This window comes from Theobroma cacao, chromosome 7 (assembly GCF_053813885.1).
Source record: "Theobroma cacao isolate CCN51 chromosome 7, ASM5381388v1, whole genome shotgun sequence".
Lineage (NCBI taxonomy): Eukaryota > Viridiplantae > Streptophyta > Magnoliopsida > Malvales > Malvaceae > Theobroma > Theobroma cacao.
The window spans coordinates 2361737-2382164 of NC_142645.1; the positions used below are offsets into that span (position 1 = coordinate 2361737).

The 20428-nt window shown below is 31.8% G+C and overlaps 2 protein-coding genes and 1 pseudogene across 2 annotated transcripts; 1 reads left to right on the plus strand and 2 right to left on the minus strand.

Annotated features, from left to right (window-relative positions):
- The first annotated feature begins 385 nt into the window (after positions 1–385).
- Positions 386–6507, plus strand: LOC108663962 (disease resistance protein RPV1-like). The gene is made up of 5 exons (XM_088808226.1): positions 386–439; positions 3127–3353; positions 4464–5559; positions 5668–5711; positions 6450–6507. The coding sequence occupies exons 1-5, from the start codon at positions 386–388 to the stop codon at positions 6505–6507; spliced, it is 1479 nt and encodes a 492-aa protein (XP_088664352.1).
- Positions 6508–6559: 52 nt separating this feature from the next.
- On the minus strand, positions 6560–10121 carry LOC108660459 (disease resistance protein At4g27190-like; annotated as a pseudogene).
- Positions 10122–12811: 2690 nt separating this feature from the next.
- LOC108663963 (uncharacterized) lies at positions 12812–14859 on the minus strand. Its single transcript, XM_018129882.2, has one exon. The coding sequence runs from the start codon at positions 14799–14801 to the stop codon at positions 13212–13214; it is 1590 nt and encodes a 529-aa protein (XP_017985371.2). The 5' UTR covers positions 14802–14859; the 3' UTR covers positions 12812–13211.
- Between the last annotated feature and the right edge of the window lie 5569 nt (positions 14860–20428).

Genomic DNA, 20428 nt, shown 5'->3' on the forward strand with positions numbered 1-20428 from the left:
ATATTTGATTTAAATTTTTATTAAAAGGTAAATATATTAAAGTTGTTCTTTTTTTTAATTCATTTCCTTAAAAAAATTATTCTTAATGATATGAGCTCGTAGATGAAGTGTGGGTAATCGTCCGGGCATGTAAGCACTATGCCTTTGAAGCCAACTTGAGAAAGGGGAAAAAATAGATTCAAGATCAAGAACCAAAGAAACTCGAAGAAATAAACAGAGACCCATTAATCAAAACAATCAAAGGAACCCTAAATAATCCTAATTTATATGCCTTGCGGGGTTTAAAGCCAAAGTTCTCCAAACAGAGATAAGAAACAAAACCCTAGAAACAATAGATATACATTAATAGATCAAAGGAGAGAAAGAAGACTCGCCATGAGAACGAATGGCGAGAGAGAGAGTAGTCAGCAAGGGATGGAGCAAGGCCAGAGAGAAAAAAGTGAGTTCAGCCGTCAGTTGATCTTCAATGGAGAGAACAAGAGACAGAAACAGAGAACGGAGTTCGGGGAAGAAGACTTGACCCTATCTCCTAGGTACATACAAATATCTTGTTAGATATTTGCTTCCCTCATTGTCATTGGGCCCCGCTTTTGTCCTTTCTTTTTGTTTTTCTCCTTTTCTATTTTATTTTATTTTAAGAAATCCTTAAACTATATATATATATATATATATATATATATATATATATATGAATATTGTCACTCAATTGTATTAGTAAGTCTCTATACATCATTTATTTGAAAATTTGAATTTGATTTTTATTTATTTAATGTGTATATATGTATGTGATAGACTATGACTTATTTATTTAGTAAAGCTCCTCACTTGTCATCCAAAGACGTGGCTAAACTTGGAAATACTTTTGATTTATTAATAGTTTTCATTTAATATATTATTAAATTTTATCATCTATTTTTATAAAATTAAAAAATTTATTATGTTATTTTTATAAATTTTTTAATTTTATAACGTTAATGAATTTGAAACAATTAATTTATAATTTATGATTTAATAAAATTTTTAAGGTATATTAAAAATAATAAGCAAAAGAAAACATATTTAAATTTATAACATTATAAAACTCAATATGTATATTTTAATTTTATTCATATATTTCTATAAAAAATTAATAAAATTTTAAAAAATTCTTAATATATTTTAAATAAAAAATTTTAAAAATAATAATATCGATAAAATTCTGCAACGGATTATTCTGTTGGAAGATTTTTATTGATAATAGCTTTTTCTAATAAAAAATTCTATTAAAAATTTCACAAGTTTTAAATTTTGTTAACTCCTTAAACTTTTTGATGGATTTCTAATAGATTATTTTCTATTGAAAAATTTCAACTGGAATTCCATCAAAAAGTTTGGCAAAAGTATAATCTTTTTGGCACCTTAAATTTTCCTACAAATTTTCAACAGATTATTTTCATTGAAAAATTTCAATAAAAATTCGTTGAAAAGTTTGGCTAGAATAATTTTTTTGTGTGCAAAAAAAAATTTCAACTGATTTTCAACAAAATTTTTCAGTAGGAAATACATCAAAAATTAATTGGAAAAAATCAAAATAAATTTTCTTCAAAATTTTTTTGTCAGAAAAAACCAAATTTTTTGTAATGCATGATAAGTGTGAATTAATTAAAAAAACAATAAAAATGTATTTATATTGTTGAAATAAAACAAAATTCAAAGAGAAATCTGGGCTTAACGCTCCTTTCAACTTTTATCAATTAGCTTTTGAGTTAATGAAATTATAAAAATAATTCATTAAACTGTGATGGAGTTAAAAAAAATTATAAATGAAATTAGAAAGTGTATCAATTAAGATATATAAAAAAATTTAAATTAATATTATTTATATTTCAATTTGTCCAACCTTTTAATTAAAACTGCAAAATAAAAACTATTGAATAATTGATGTGATTCCTCTATCGTTGTTCTTTGTATTTTTGTCATTTTGCAATCATTTTTCCTTCATGGACCATTTATTTATGGCCTACTTGCTTGGTCAATTTAATGGCTTTAATGGAAAAATATCTCTCTAGCTACATACTGGATAAGATCGAAGGATGAGAGCACCATATCGATCAACCATTTTACCGATAATGGATGCATATAAAATATTTATAATTATGTATCCGAACATTTAATTTATTAAATGATGTATAAATTTTTTATTAAAAATGTAGAATTTGAATTTTTTTTAAATATAAAAAATATCCATAATTATTGATAAAAAAAATGACGAAAATTTATTGTAAATGTTGGAAATAGAAACGAAACGTTCTTGCAAAAGATGATCTTATATCAAAGATAAAAGGCTGAAGAGAAAAGCTTATATCAAACTAAATGTTGGCAACAGCATCAGTTGCAATTGAGACAAGATGCACAGAAAACAGCAGGTGAAACAATTCTAGAAGAAAGAAGATGTATAGGAGAGAAAGCAGAATTCTAGTATGATATACCTTTGCACTGGTGCCCAGAGCAGCCTAAACATATTGCAAAAAGATTCACAGCACAGTAAAGAAGAGCAAATGGAAATGGCGGAGGGGAAGCTACAGAACATACTTTTGAACACTTTACTGATACTGGGCCGTGAATAGGAAGGAAGGGAAAACCTCATTAATGGCCCTTTGGGGCAATGGCGGTGTCGACAGAGATTGATTCGTAAGGTGGAGCTTGGTAAATTCAAGCTTAAGATGGAGATTTGTTAGGATAGTCTTGAATTGTGATTTAATTAGGATTGTTTAATTCTAATTAAATTAGTATACCTTATAAAATAGTTTTTAAATCTAGTTAGACTAGAATAACTATTTCTAATTATATTAGGATAAGATTCCTAATTAAATTAAGATAAGGTTATTGTATTTTGCACTATAAAAGGACCCTATGGGGTTAAAGAATTAGAATCACCTAGATTTAAAGAGAGTGATTTAGGTGTACATGGGATAAGGGTTATGAGTTTGAGACTGTTCTTGTAATTTCTTGATTTTTCTCTTAGTGAATTTTTCTCTGTTGCTATGCCCGTGGACGTAGGTCATCAAAAGACCGAACCACGTAAATTCTTGTGTTCTTGTGGGTGTGCTTGATTTCTTTCTTTCTTTATTCTATTGATTGGATTAGATCTTAGGCAATTCTTTAGAGACAATTCCGCAATTTCCCAACAAGAGGCGACATAAGGTTTTTCCTATTTTCTATCATGTCGATCCATCTGACTTGCGGAAACAGACAGGGAGCGTTAAACAAGCTTTTGCTATACATGAAAATAAGTATAATAAAGATAAGACACAAAGGTGGCGACATGCTTTATTTGAAGCGGCTGATATTAATGGATGGCATTTAAAGGATAGGTACTTCCTTCTTCTATTAAGATTGTTTGTCTTTTTTGTTTTTTTGAAATTTGTTTGTCTTTTTTGTTTTTTTGAAATTTGTTTGTCTTTTTTTTAAAAAAATATATACGGTAATTTAATACTTACTGCCTGTTTAGTCTGATTTTTTTTAACTTATTTACGTCTTAAAAGTAAAAATAAAGACAAACAGAATTTTAGAGAAAGCTCTTAAAAAAAAGATTTTTTTTAAGAATAATTTCTTTAAAAAAAAAACTTAAAGAAAAGCTCCAAAGAGGAGCTATCTCTTCTCTTTTTATAAAAACACACCAATTTTTAAGAAAAAACCCCTCTCTCTCAATCCATCTCCCTCTTCTCTCGCTTTCTCTGCAAATCACCCTCCTCCAGCAAAAAATTATAATCTCCCTCTTTTCTACCTCTCTTTATAAAGACTAATAGAAAAAAAATAAAAGACCCAATAACAGAATAGTAAAATTTAAGATTTTTTTGTTCTTACAAAGATTAAGAAAAAAAAACTCAAAATTTAAAACTTCATTCAAGTACTATCTAAGGGTTTTTTCTCTTCTTCACCAAAAAATCTAATACTACTATTATTATACAAGTTTGAGAGTTGTTCTGTTTCTTTATGGATTTTTTTGATTTTAAACATCTGAAATCGTATATAAACTCGAAGTAAACTTGTTTTGCTTTAATTTATTGGATAATTGAAGATGACAGGGATACCCGTTATGATAATTTTAACAAAAATTAAAGTTTATATAATTTATTTTATCAAACAATTTACCAAATAGTTTTAGTTTAATTTTAAAAGCTTATTTTTCATAAGAGCTTCATAATAACTTTTAAGCTAAAAAAAACCTTGACCAAATAGGCTTTTATAGGTTACATGTAATATGTTTATTTAAATAGATTAAAAAATAATTAATTTCTTACTATTCAGATTTCCAACTTTAAAGACAAGAAATTAGGTAAAGAAAGACCATTATTTAAAAAAAAAGATAAGAATGACTATTATTTGCAACGTGCACCATGCAAACTTCTAATATAATATAAACTAAATATTAATTTCTGTTTTCTCATTTAAGATGTTTGTTTGATTTTTGGACTTTATAGGTATGAATCAGAATTTATTGGAGTCATCGTTAAAAAGATATCAACAAAGTTATGTGAAATACGTTCAAGTATTCCTAATAACTTGATTGGAATTCATTCACGTTTGGATAAGCTGTATGACAAAATAGACTTTGGGGAAGATCGTGATGTCCGCATTATAGGAATTTGTGGAATGGGTGGCATAGGTAAAACAACTCTTGCAAGTGTTGTTTATACGCAGATGTCTGGTGATTTTGAAGGTAAATGCTTTCTTGATAGTGTTCGAGAAGGTTTAATGAAATCCAGACTTATTTCTTTGCAAGCACAACTTCTTTCTAAGATATTTCCTGGGGAAAATTTCCAGTTTTCTAGTGTTTATGATGGAATTGAAATTATAAGTCGTAGGCTACGTCATAAAAAGGTTCTCGTTGTTATTGATGATGTGGATAACATGCAACACTTCGAATGCTTGGCTGCAAAGCGTGATTGGTTTGGTTTAGGGAGCAGAATCATCATAACAACTAGAGATGAGCATCTATTGCAAGCCTACGGAGTGGATGATATGTATAAGCCTACAACATTGAATGCCTCCGAAGCCCTACAGCTTTTAAGTTTGAAAGCTTTCAAGAGTGATACACCAAAAGATGATTTCATGTCACTTTCCAAAAGTTTTGTGCAATATGCTGGTGGCCTTCCATTAGCTCTTGAAGTTTTGGGCTCTTTTCTTTGTGATAGAGGTGCAGTTGAATGGAGAAGTGCCATAGATAGACTTAAAAGTGAACATGAGGAAGAAATTCACAATCGTCTTAAAATAAGCTTTGATGGATTAAAGGAAACAGAGAAGAATATATTCCTAGATATCGCACATTTCTTCAAAGGGTGGGACAGAGATTTTGTAACAAATATACTGGATGGCTGTGGGTATCATCCGGATATTGGACTAAATGCTCTCGTCAAGAGAACTCTCATAAGAGTTGAAAACAACAAAATTTGGATGCATGATTTGCTACAAGAGATGGGAAGAAATATTGTTCGGCAAAAATCTCTCAATGAACCTGGTGAACGGTGTAGATTGTCGGAGGAAAGTGATGTATATCATGTGCTAACACAAAACTCGGTTAGTATTTCATAAAGAGTATAATGTATTTATTTACTTATTTTAGTCTCTACTTGGCAAATTATCCATCTTCTTTGTGTAAAGCCTTATGATACTCTTGATGTTTAGGGCACAAAAGCGATTGAAGGCATGGTCGTCTACAGCACTATATGGTACGAATATATATCTCTCCTTTTATCTTTATCTTTATTATTTATAAAAACCCGAATTTCAAAAATACAAATAGCCAACGACATATTTATTTTTTGTAATTTATTAAATTAACTATTTTATTCTTAATTATTGATTTTCTTATCAAATTGAAATACTCTTTATTAATGAATATAATTCTCATGCATTATATTACTTCTTATAAAATAAGTATACTACGTATAAAATTAAATAAACATTTCAAATCTATTATTTAATCCTATTTTAATTTATTTTGTTAAGTATAATAGTTTTATGTTACACATTTTCAACTTTCATTCATTTCTTTTCTGAAATTATATATAAAAGTAATGGTATGAAATAAATTTTTTTTAAACTATTTAAATAAACATATAAGCATATTACATTTACCATGTAAAAATAAAATAATTAGTTTTCTTTATAAGAAGATATAAGAATTGAAATCAATTTTAACATTTACATTATAACTATTAATATTAATTAAACATTTTATCAATTAGTTTCTTGGAATTAAAAATTGATTGATATTCCTTTTATTTGAATATCCATATATAATTTTATTAACTATATAAAAATTAATTTTTTAAAATATATTTTTTAATCATATTTTTACTTTATTTAATTAAGTTTATATATTGTACATACCACACTTTTAATTTATTTTTATTTAATAAGAATTTTTTTCTCCTTTTTCTTTCTTTCCTCTGAATTATCCTTAGCTGTCAAATGGCAGCCTATTACGCCTACCGAGGGCTTCATAAATGGCAGCCAATTTAAATAGTATGGAATGGATATGACAAACATGTTTTATTTATTTAAAGAAATTATGTTAATTATCTTGTGTTGCATCAATCAAGTCCTCCAAATCCTTGCAGTCTTCAACATTTTCTTTCAGTCCCCCTTCATCTGCACTTGGGACAATATTTTTGTAATCCATGTCGTTATCAACAGTAAGGTCTTCCACATTCGATAACAACTTCCTGAATGCATTCAATGAGAATTTACTGATTTCCAAGATTCTTACTGAGGTCCCATACCCATCATAAGGATCTTTATACTTATTATAAACATCTAATGCTTTTGAGGTTATAGATATAAAGAAGCTTTGTAATGGAGGGAAAACTAAACTTTTTGGAATAAGTGTAGAAGAAACCCACAGTGATAGTGAGGTCAAACGGGGTAATGAACACAGCTTTGATATGCTAGTGATTCCCAATTCGATATCCCCATCAAGGTGTAGCTCTTCTAGTCGCTCCAACCTGACATTAAACAAAAATATAGGCTAATTAAGCAACCAGAAGCAACAAGTTAATCACACAAATAGATATATAATGAAGTATATATCTTTTATCTTTTCCATGACAAAGTCAGCAGCAACTTACGGAACATAGCTTTTAGGTAGTGAACTACAACTGTTGTAATGCTTTGATGATATGTGTTTAACAGATGTTTTTAAAGCATTATGGCGTATGTAGTTATAGGAGACTGGAATGGGGTTGTAGATGGATGATCATTATGTCAGGGGGGTGTAAAGTATACACGGTTATATGTATCAGGTTTGACTTGGGAGAGCTTGGTAGATCGAACTTGAGGGCTGTAAGGTGTTTTATTGCTGTTAATGCAGCAGGGGAGAGTCATGTGTTCTGCTGTAATGTTTTGATAATGAATAAAAGGAATGGCTTATCAATATATATATATATATATATATATATATATATATATATATAATGAAGTAAATACCCATGTGAAGAAAAATTAAGAAAAAATAAAGCATCAATTTAGAGAGCCATAACAAAGAAGACTAAATTTATCTTTGTTAAATTATAAAATATGAATATTTAGTTGCATTATCAGTGATCTAACCAAGTCATAAAACATGCAAACAATAAAAATTATTAACAACCCTACCTAGCAAATCAATTAAGACAAAAGGTTAAAAAGCAAAAAATAGAAAAAAATATGAATATGAATATGGTTCAATGACTTATGATTATACATTAATGATAATGATTTATATTATAAATTTATTAAATATTGCATTTACAACAATTAAAGAAGCAAACTCCATGTAATTGCCTCACCTTGGAAGGCTCTAAGCATGCGATCAAACTGTGAGAATAAGATAAAATATAATATACCTTTGGGTTTCTAAAATTTCAAGGCTAAGGGGGCACCTATTTGGTTTGAGATCTACATGAACTAATTTCTTTCCATCAACTAAAAAAAGTTAATTTAGTAAGGCATCTAGATAAAGTTAATGAATGTGGGAATTTTGAGGGAAGAATAAAAAAATGAGCAGATTTTCATACAGTAGAAGAGTAGGAAAACAAATAAGATTAATAACAAATTATATTAAAAAGCAAGATTATAATAAGACATCTACTACTCACCTTGGTTGCAAGTTTTGGGGAATTAAAACTGACAAAGTGTCCCGTACAGCTAGCAATCTTAGAGTAGTCAATTCCCATAAGTTGTAAGGTAGCTTCTTGATATTAGAATAAAAAATAACAAGAATTTTAAGTTTTTTCAAATTTCCCAATGCCCAAGCATTCTCCAAACGACAACTCTTTAAGTATAAAATTCGAAGGTTTGTTAAGAATTGTAGTCTTTCTAACGACAAGATGTTTGAAAGAACTAAAACTTTAAGGGCTTTCATTCCTTTAAAAAACATAATTGGAACTCTTGTTAAACTGCCTTTATGATATTTATAACCATACTCTAACAAGAGAGTTTTGAGATTTGGAAACTCCATTTTTTGAGGAAGAATATTTATGTTATTCTCTATTAATGAGATTGCTGTGTAGCTTTCAAAGCTTTCACTCCTAGGCCATTCCTCTAACCCACTTTTCACCATGAATGTGTTTTCCTCTCCTGACATCATCTAATGAATAAAATCACGAACCACATCATGCATTTTCGCACGCCTTTCATTACTGATTTCCAACAACAAACCTGACTTTTGGAGGTTTTTTATTGTTACACACATTTCCCTCCTTGCATCTTCAAGTAAGTTAACATCATGGAACATTCCTTGCCCAATTCCATACATAGTTAATTGGTCAATACTAATTTCACAACCTTCTAGAAAAAGAGAACACAATAACAAACATGAACGACTATTGCTTCCTTTTAGATAATCATAACTAATCTGAAGTCTGCTATAGATTCCTCCACAAACATCTTGATTCTCTTTATGTCTAGAGTCTTTTAGTCGTGGATTTACTGCTTCCCACCCATCTAGAATTTCATCTTTCAAAGCTCTTCCCATAGTCACAATTGCAAGAGGCAAACCCTTGCATTCTCCGACAACCTCCTTAGCTACATCATTCAAGGGGGAAGTGACATCTTTTAGACCAGCATTATCTTTGAATAAAGCCCACGTTTCATGTTCAGATTAGATATTGGGCGGAACTTCCTTTTGACAATTCATGCGACTGCAAACTTGTTGAAGACGCATGGTTAGAAAAATTTTGCAACCCTTGTGGTCATCACCGAATGGAATTCCAATAACCCTCAAGTCAAGTTCTTCCCAAACATTATCAGGATTATAAGGATGCTTTTCACATCTTTTATTCTCAACCACAATTGCTCCGTTTTTCCTTCCATAGGCTTCTTTTCAAAATCTAAATCTAAGAAGTCTGCAATTTTGTTTTGAATATTGTTGAAATTTAGAGTTTGGGACACAGTTGCGATCACAACTTTATCGAAGAGTTGTTTGGCTTGGTTTCCCACTTCTTTTGCCAAGGTGGTTTTACCCACTCCTCCCATCCCATATAGTCCAATCATGTTCACATCATCCTTTTTCAAAGCCTCCATGATCTCTTTGAAAGCAGAATTCGAAGATTCAGAAGCCATGAAATCCTTAGATGAAATGAACTCTAATCCTAGAAGAGTAGCTTGGTGACCTACTCGTTGAAAATTACAAGTCTCTGCTAAAAGTTGAGAGATAAAAATTGTCTTTCTTAGCTACTTTGATACCTAAGCAGTGTCGCCAGCCCCAACTAGGACACCATTTGAAACACTTGTTACGCTCTATGTCATCTTCCAAACATTGAGCTTCTCTCAGTTCCTTCTCTGCCCTTGTTAGCCAGTCCTCAACGTCCTTCTCAATTACCTCAGTTTGCCTTTGAGCCTCATCGACATCATCTTTCACCCAATCTTGTCTCAATTCAAGTTCGTTTCGCTGATTCTTGAAATGTTCAACAATTTTGCCAAAACCAAAAAAAGCAATGGAGATAAGGTGATGTGTATTCTGTTGCCAGGTTCCCCACGGTACTGGAAGCTGCAGCAGCAAATTCAGCAGCCGTTCTTCGATGATCTGAGATTGAAAAGCAACGTCGATGAAAAACAAAAAAAGGGAAAAGAAAAGCAACTCCGACAATTAAAAATTTTTACAGAGGGACAAAAACAGTTATGAAATATTTAAGAGTAATAAGAGTAGGTCTAGGAAAAATGGAAAAATATTGGCAACTTGGGTCAAATTAGTCGTCCCATATCCCCATGTGAGTTTCCCCCTCACCAATTAACAAACAAATATGATTCTCTTTTCTTTGATAATGCAGTTACAATCTAACGAGAAAGTAATAACAGCAGGTATATATAGGATAATATTGAAATTAGGAACAATGGAAATGTATTGGCAGCTTGGCTCAAAGTCATCCCATATACTCCCATATGAGCTTCCCTACTGATTGATAAACAAATATGATTCTCTTTTATTTTAACCAAGTTTGTTTTATTTGACAACTTCCATACAAAACAAAAGTTTATTTTGTCAATAATCAATTGTTTTCATTTCACACTTTGTTTAAGACATAACAAGCCTAATCTCACCCATATAAATAAAATCAACTTCGAATTGTTTCCTTTCTGTAAACACCTATCCCAAATAATAAAATAACAAACTAATATATATCATAAAAATTAATCAAAAATAAATAAAAAAAGAAAACAGAGAAGGGAAAAGACTGCACGTTTGCACAGCCTCTCTCTCCCCACAGTCAACTCACTTCAGGCCTATGGTCACCCTATGGTCTTCTAATTATCACCAATTGCACTGGGCATTTAATGTCCCTTGGACAGCCAGATTTGGGGGAAGGGGGCACCATCGGCTGCCTCCCCCGAGCTTACTTTCACCTAGAGCCTTGTGAAATTATGCTCAAAAGAGCCTGATTTTGTTTTTGAGTTGTCCAAAAATTTGGACAATCAAGCTCTATAAAAACTTTTGAAACTCATGAGAAAAAAAGACCAGATTCAAAGAACAAAAAACCTAACTATCTAAAGTCTCAAAAACTCCTCCTAAAAAAAAAAAAACCAAGAAAGAACCTTAGGTCTACCAGTAGCTGGAAACCACAATCAAAAGGAAAAGATAGCAAAAACAACCGAAAAAAAAAGGGAGGGAAACAAGCTGGAGGATCGGGGAGAGGCGTTTTTATTCTTTTGTTAAGGAAAATGGGTTGGGAAGAAGATGAAAATAATAATAAAACGTGTGGTCATGAAAAATAGGTTAAGTAAGTTCCTAAAATAGGATAAAAAAATAATAATAGAAAAAGTATTTACCTTTTTGAGAAATAGATTGGGTAAAATACATAAATAAATAATCATGGCAACAATAGAATAGAATATTTGGTTAAAAAAGAGATATAGGTAAGAGGTGAATATTTTACTAAAAAAATAGATAAACATTTGAATTCTAAACAAAAAAAAAAAGAAATGATAATGGTTATAATAGTAAAATATATATATATATATAGCTGGGATCAATATATATAGTTTGGAAAGTTTCTAGGTTTGGTCTCAAAAAATAAAGAAAAAATAAAATAAAATAAAATATATATATATATATATAATACCAATCAATCCGAAAATCATATACATTGCCGATGATGAAATGTTCTTTCGAAAGGCGAGAAGTCGCGATTCTAAATGAATTTTTCTAGGCTAGAGATTTCAATTAAGACCCCACTAGTACAATGGAAGGGTTTTAATCTTGAGTTCCAATAAAAATTATCATGTTAGTAAAATATATACAAAAATAATGGAATAGTTAGTTAAAAAAAAGAAAAAAAATAAGATAGGTTAATAAGAAATTTAGGAAAGAAGTTGTGCCATAAATATATATAAATAATAATAATTCTAAAATAAAACATTTGATAGCATTTAGGTGAAAAGAGGATTTATATCACAAAAAGAGATAAACACTTAAATATAAAAAATATATATAATAAGATAAATATAGTTAGATAAAAATAATAAATGCAAAATACTATTTCATGCAAAAGCGAATAATTGTCAAAAAATAACAAAGGGGTTACTGGAAATTTAAGAGGTGAATTATTGAAATTTATTGATACATCACAGCTCATTGTTGCATTGTTAAATATCATGGCATGTAAACATATTCTGTATATGAGCATAAGCCTCGATGATGGGACTTTCCGAGAGAGCTTGCGAATGCCAGTTTCTTCAAAAAAATTTCTAAGTGAAAAGATACCTCCGAGTCCCACCAACATGAAGGGAGGGCTAAAAGAATATTTTTAATAAAAAGCTTCCGCTTGTAATAGATTTGCATTCATGAAAAATATTATTTTTACTTACAAATGACAACCCCAATGATGGGATTTACTTGTTAAACTTGTGAAGGTGAGTTCCCCAATTATTTCCTTAGGTGAGAGAATACCCCCGAATTCCACCAGCATGATGGGCAAATTCGAAAAGTACAATCAATAAAAGGTTTTCGTTAGACATTATCTTGATTTTATGCCATGCATTTCACAATTGCATCACATGCACATCACACCCGTAAAACCAAATAAAATATTTTAATTTGTTAATATAATAAAAGATAAAAATGAATAAATAGTAATCAAAGAAACGTAAGAATAAAATCAATGGGTTAGGATAATAAATGATTAAATGATACCATTCGTGGAACGGACGTCGTTAATCCTTTCCTATGTATAACGGTACTATTAAACCCAATTCTAAACAAAATATGTAGACTAATTTGTTGTTCTTTATATAGATATAAAGTCTGCAATTTTCTCTTGAATATTGTTGACATTTGGAGTTTGAGACACAGTTACAATAACAACTTATTATTATTATTATTATTGAAATGTAACATATTGTCTGGTCCCATTTGGTTTTGCATTACATCCAATTTCCAAACAAAATAAAATCGATACAAGATGCCATCGACTAACAGAGACACAACTCCTACCAACAATTCAAGATATATATATATATATATATTACGGCAAAACAATATTCCTCCCCTTCCCACCCCATTTATTTACTATGTATGCCAACCGACCAACCGGTGGGCAAGGTTGGGCAAAGGAAGTGCCTCGCAAGTGACATATATATATATATATTACGGTATAACAATATTCCTCCCCTTCCCACCCCATTTATTTACTATGTATCCCAACCGACCAACCGGTGGGCAAGGTTGGGCAAAGGAAGTGCTGCTTCCTTAATTACTCGCAAGTGACAGATACTTGCACTTCACCATATTTACCATATATGCTCTTGGTTTGGGTCCCGACCACTGCATCAAAGTATTCACTTCCCTGGGCAATTGGGTCATCAGGAGAAATTGTATCATAATCCCACAAATCTGTCGTGATTGTTAACCCGGAAGTCATTGGTACTACCACAACCGAACGAGTCAGGGGAATAGAATGATGGGGACGCACTTGGACGTATTCACTGGACGATTTCTCAAACAATGTTAGGGATGTTGATGATCCCCCTATAACCTGCGAAGCTTTGATTGTTCCATACACATCCGCCGGTGATTCTTTATCCCCGTTGATTAGCAAAACATCGATAGTGGCATTGAGAGCTTGTCTTACCACGGAGAAACCCACCGTAACATTGCCATATTCACCATACACAACCTTCTCTAAACGCTGGTCGTAATTGGCGAAAGTTATATTCTCAGTTCTTGGTTCCCACACGATGTCGCCTTGAGCAATCTCATCGTCGGGGGAGATAATGTCATAATCCCACAAACTAACGCTAATAACGAACACATCATCGCCCGAAATAGCAGTAGAAGGGCCTGTCAACGTGGCAAATTCGCCAGGACGTTTGCTCTCATAGTTACTTGAACTCCGATCATACACTGTATGAACGCCCCAGAAGTCCTTGACCTTCACCGTTCCGTAGAGCTCACCAGGATTCTCACTATCAATATCGTTCACACGTACATACTCGATGCTTACCAAGGTACGCGGGTGTGAAACATTTGCATCAACAGCAATATCCGTATTACGAGCATTGCCAACATCAACATGAACTTGGCGTTTCATGCGGCTACTTATGCGTGGGACATACAGCAAGATCCCAAGTGCGGCAATGGCTTGACCTACAGTCCAAATGTTGGCTGTGTTAGGGTTCGGGACGTTAGGCAAGGGCGTATTAGGTGTCCAGTAGGGGAAGTCAGCACGTTGGACAGCACTAGAAAAAGTGCCAAAGGACTGCTGCATGCGGACGAGTTGCGAAGTGAGTCGTGTGGAATCGAACCAGTTTGTGACAATATGGTTGGTGATTAATTGAAACCTAGCAGATTCCGCAATCATCTGAGTTAGAACCAACAGTGCTCGAGCACAATCCTGCAATGCATTGTTTTGGGTTGAGTTCGGGTCCTCCGTTGTTGCTAGGATTGCAATGGCATTTCGCAAATTAGGTAAACCCAGATGAACATTTAAGCGGGTAGTGCCGGCTGCAACAATAAAATTGTAACCATCTACATAGCTTCCACCATATGCGAGATGTCTCGATCCAGGAATCAGAGATGAATCTGAAAACTCCCAAAATGGTTCGTCTTCAATATCTCTTGAATATCCACGCACGTATAGATTTCTCTGGTCGATTCTCAAGATGATGGTGGAATCGCCAGAAGTTAGGCGAATATCTAACCAGCTTACAGGCTCTGTCTGTGGCATGAGCACATGGATATCATGTGACATGGAGGAGGAGAGTATGGATCTTAGGTTTTGGATAAATGTCTGGTAATCATCTTCATCAACATTGAAAGCAATTGAAGTGTCCCTTCCTGCCATTGTTGATCACGCCTTCTTGTTTGCGAAGATAGGATGGAAGTGTTTGTGCGGCCATTAGAGCCACCCCTTGCTGCTTAAATACTGAAAGAACTCGTGACAAAAGGCACGTTTTAGTATGGGGAAAATAAAACGTTTTATTGTGGCTATGAATGCATTCATTGTTTGAAGGGATAAAAAAAAGACACGTTTTATTGTGGGCGAGGGGGTTTACGGTACAAGACAAATTGGCAACATGGCTCACAGTTGTCATGTGCCTCTAGAAGCTCTTTGGCCATCATGTGCTATCAACATTATTACATAATTTTTATATATTTTGATTTAAATTTTATTTAAAAGGTAAATATATTAAGAGTGTTTTTAAGTAATTTCTTTAAAAAAATTATACTTAATAGTCCATGAACATAAGTTCGTAAATAAGTATGGATAATAGTCCAGGCATGTAAACACTATGTCATTGAAGCCAATTATGTGATAAGTGTCAATTAATTAAGAAAGCAGTGAAATTATATTTATATTGTTGAAATAAAATTTAATTGTATTTATATTGTATTTATCGGTTAGCCTTTTTCCTTTATACTGGTCTTTTAGGTGATGGACTTGGAGCAGTAATGTTTATTTTCAATAATGGGAAATTTTATCCTTTTTGCAGTTGATTACCATTCCAGCTTTTATCGCTTAGCTTTTTCCATTACACATGGTCTTTTAGGTGATGGCCTCGGACTAGTAATTGATGTTCATTTTATAATAATGGGAAATTTTTATTAAAATATTAATTTAATACAAATTACGTAGACCTCAATAAAATAAACTCTGAGTTAATTAAATTATAAAAAAAATCAATAAACTGTGATGGAGTTGAACATTTTATCAATGAAATTAAAAAGTTAATCAATTAAGATATATTTAAAAAATTAATAACTTAATATCGTAGATATCTTAGTTTGTCCGAGCCTCTTAATAAAAATTTTGAAATAACAAATCTAATTTAAAGAAACAACAGATAATTCTTCTTCGGCTAGCAAAAATATTTAGAATATAGAAAATTTTCAATAATTGATGTGATCCTTCTATTGTTGTCCTTTTTATTTTTGTCATTTTGCAATCATTTTTCCCTTGAGGTCCATTTATTTTCCACGTACTTGCTTGCTCGATTTAATGGCTTTCATGCAAAAATATTTCTCTAGCTACTTACTGGACATCAACAAAGGATCAGAGCACCCGTATCAACCAACCATTTTACAGATAAAGGATGCATATATGGACAAATATGAAAATATCCATAACTATTGGTAAAAAAATGTAAAAAATTAGGAATATTTAAAATAAACATTAGAAATTTAGAATAAAATTTTAATATATATTTATATACATATTATAGAGTTATAATATAAAAACTATATCATACTAAAATGCTACACATAGTATATTATTGAACACTTATAGGGTCAAAACTTAAATGATCAATATTATTATATTATATTATGACAAAAATATAAATAAATTGAACAAAGCTGAACTGATTAATAATACCTAATACCATATTGAATACTAATTATGAAAAATTGACTTCATGTATGTGTTCTTAAATGTCTTCCGTAAGATTTCAAGATATAATTTTTATAGAAGTTGAAAGCAGAAAAGAGATCAACAAGCTTCCTTTAAATTATTTTAATGGAGATAAATGGAGGAGGATTGAGGATAATGTAACAACTGGTAAATTATCAATTTTGGTTAATGGGTTACGGACCAATCCGATTAACTTGAAGAGAGGCCTAAGATAAGGGTGTCCCCTTTTTCCCTTTCTTTTCAATATGGTTGTGGAAGCTTTGAGTGTTTTTGTGGTTCGAGAGAAAGACGTAAATCTTTGTCAGGGATTTCCAATGGGTATGAATGGGAGGCGAATTTCTCACTTATAGTTTTGCAGATGAACTGATTAGGGCAAAACTGGAGGATCTCGTTAATAGTAGAAGCGTGCTTCGATGTTTCCAAATGATGTCTGATTGTAAAATAAATTTCAACAAGAGCTTTCCGTATGGAGTTGGTGTTGATAGTATTGTACTTAATGTTTGGATGGAGGTTGTAAGGTGCAGAGCTAGAGAACTTCCCACTACATTGAGGTCTACCTCTTGGAGCTAATCTTAGGCGGTTAAAATCTTGGAAACCGGTGTTGAAAAGAATGGAGGCTAGACTAGCTGAATGGAAATCCACGTTATTATCTATGGGAGGTAGAATCATAATATTGAGATCTATTATTGCCAATATTGATCTTTACAATGAAAATTAAAAGAGATATCATAAAAAACAGGGTTTAATGCTCCTTTCAACTTTTTTTATCACTTAGCTTTTTTCCTTTATACTTGGTCTTTTAGGTGATGGCCTTGGAGCAGTAACGTTAATTTTCAACAATGGGAAATTTTACCTTTTTTGCAGTTGATTACCTTTCCAACTTTTATCACTTAGCGTTTTCCTTTATACTTGGTCTTTTAGGTGATGGTCTTGGAGTAGTAATTAATGTTCATTTTACAATAATGGGAAATTTTTTATTAAAATATTAATATGATACAAATTACATAGACCTCAATAAATAAATTTTGAGTTAATTTAATTATAAAAAAATTCAATAAACTGTGATGGAGTTAAAAAATTTTATCAATGAAAATAGAAAGCGTATCCATTAACATATATTTAAAAAATTAATAAATTAATACTGTAGATATGTTGGTTTGTTCGAACCTCTTAAAAAAAATTTCCAAATAACAAATCTAATTTAAAGAAACAAGAATCTTATGGCCAGTAGAAGGGTTACTGGGGCCGGAATCTCCAATCGAGGAACGGTCTCAGTTTTCTTATGTAATCTTTCTCCAAGAATCTCCCACTATTGGTTACGTACGATCTGCTGAAGATATAGGGAGATTGTCGACACCTTCATCGCTCCCAAATATTATAACTTTAACAAGTTATAAGCCATCGTATGGCTCTGTCGATCTGTTTTATCTCCTTTTACAAGCAAAAAAAAAAAAAAAAAAAAACCCACTAAGTAATCATGCTTTGTAGCCCTCGGGAGAATGCCTATCCTTCTTTTGATGCGTCTGGAACGTTGCAGAAGAAGACACCCTAATAGTCATAGAAGACTTCAACCATATGCCCTCATCAGTACATTATTTTGTACAAGGCTTCGACCATATGCCTGACTTCGTGCAATCCGAATCCACCTTCATTACCTACTATGGATAAGCTTGTGATGAATATAATATTTTCAACTAATAACAAGTTATGAACATGTCTATCCTATTCACGGTTCAGCTTTAGCAGCTTCCCTAGTTTCTTTCGAATAAAGGATATTCTAACTAATGCAAAATTGACTTAACGTTTTTGCTCCACAACATGAGGTCAACTTCCAGATGAGCTGGATATTATCATCTGGAGTCATATTCTTTAACACCCCTGTCCACACTTGGTTTGTCGGTTTATTGGCTTCCATGGAAAAATATATGCACATTTACTTCATTTTGTAAAAAGAATAGAAGAGGTTATCTGGTCCAAGGAATTGGAGACACTTGGAGAAGTCTTAAACATGCAGAGCTCCAAGGGAATAACCAACAGGTGGAGAAATGTTAATTGAGTAGGGCAGCACGTGGGTCAATCACGTTTAACATTTTTGTGAATGGTGGAGAGATCTGCAGGTGTAATGTTTCTTATCTTATATGAAAGAGAAACAAAGAAAAAACCAAAAATTATTTAAGTATTTTTATCTTCAATATCTCGAGTATTCATGCACGTATAAATTTCTCTTGTCAATTCTTAAGATAATGGTCAAATCACCAGAAATTAGGCGAATATCTAACCAGCTTAGAGGCTGTGACTGTGGCATGAGCACATTGACATCATGTGATATGGAGGATGAGAGTATGGATCTGAAGCTCTCCACAAATGTCTGGTAATCATCTTCATCAACATTGAAAGCAATTGGAGTGTACCCACCTGCCATTGTTGATCACGCCTTCTTGTTTGCAAAGATAAGATGCGAGTGTTTGTGCGGCCATTAGAGCCGGTGCTTGCTGCTTAAATAATGAAAGAACTCGTGACAAAAGGCACGTCTTATTATGGGCAAAATAAAAGGTATGAATGCATCCAATATTTGAGCAAACAAAAAAGGCACGTTTACTTGTGGGTGATGGGGTTCGGTACAAGACAAATTGGCAACATCGCTTACACTTGTCATTTGCTCAATGCTCCCTCTAGAAGCTCTTTGCCCATCATGTGCTACCAACATTATTCTTATATGATTTCTAAATATTTTTATTTAAATTTAATTTAAAAGGTAAATATGTTAAGAGTTTTTCTTTTTTTTAATTAATTTCCTAAAAAAAATTATACTTAATGGTCCAAGGACATGAGCTTGTAGATAAAGCATGTAAGCACTATGTCATTGAAGCCAATTTGGGTTCGACTGATTTAGTATTTATATTATTGAAATAAAATAAAATTAATAGAGATAGCATAAAAAATACTTAAAATATAGAAATTATTGAATAATTGATGTGATCCCTTTATTGTATTTTTGTCATTCTGTAATTATTTTTCCCTATTGGCTTTCATGGAAAAATATCACCCGACCATTTTACGGATAATGGATGCATATATGGACAAATATAAAAATATCCATAATTATTGGTAAAAAGATGATGAAAATTTATAGTAAATTTTAGTATATAATCAAATACATATTTTAGAGTTATAATATAAAAATTATATCACATATTAGAATTACCAATTAAATGTTTATACATCTATAATATAGATAATCATATTATATTACAATTTATATGATAAAAATTGAAATAAATTGAACAAATTTGTAAAATATTAATCTTCAAAAGGTTTGAACCCATTAATAATACCTCATACCAAATTTGTCGACCAATATCGTGAGACTGCTATGACATGTGGGATCCGGTGGAGCGAGGCTCCCGGAGGTTATTATGTGGTAGCGGGACCACGGATTTTATTTGATTTCCTACTCGAGACAAAAATCTCTTTGGGTTTTCAGACTCTTATTTCTTTCATGGTGAAACAAAATTATACAGTTTTCTATAGTTCCCTCGCATTTATTATTACATGAATTTTACACTCGCGTGCGAGGCTATTTGTGAACTGTGTATAAATCTGGTTACTATTTGGTTTTGCAGGAGCTTGACAAACTTTATTGGTTTGATTTGAGTAAAATATCAATTGATTTTGATGGCGGAAATCCTTTTATGTACTATTGTTTTAAAACAATATTTCAAATGACTGTCTTGAAAAAGGTTATTGATTTGTTTTTGAGGGGAAACTTTTATTTACTTGGTTGATTTACCACTTGAAATGATTACAATGCCTAAGAAATTTTTTGTTTTTCATATAAGGCACAAACGTCTGTTTAAAATAAATTATTTTTGTAATCTTGCATTTTTAATATCAACTGATCTGTTGTTTGCTTGTTTCTCATCTACGCCCTACTCACGGAGCCGATGATCACTGAGTCTATGAGACTCACACCCCTTTTTATTTCCCTTTTTGCAGACAGTGATCAGCCTAGTGCGTAATCATCGGCGCGTACGGTCCACCGTAGATAAATAAAGGCATCT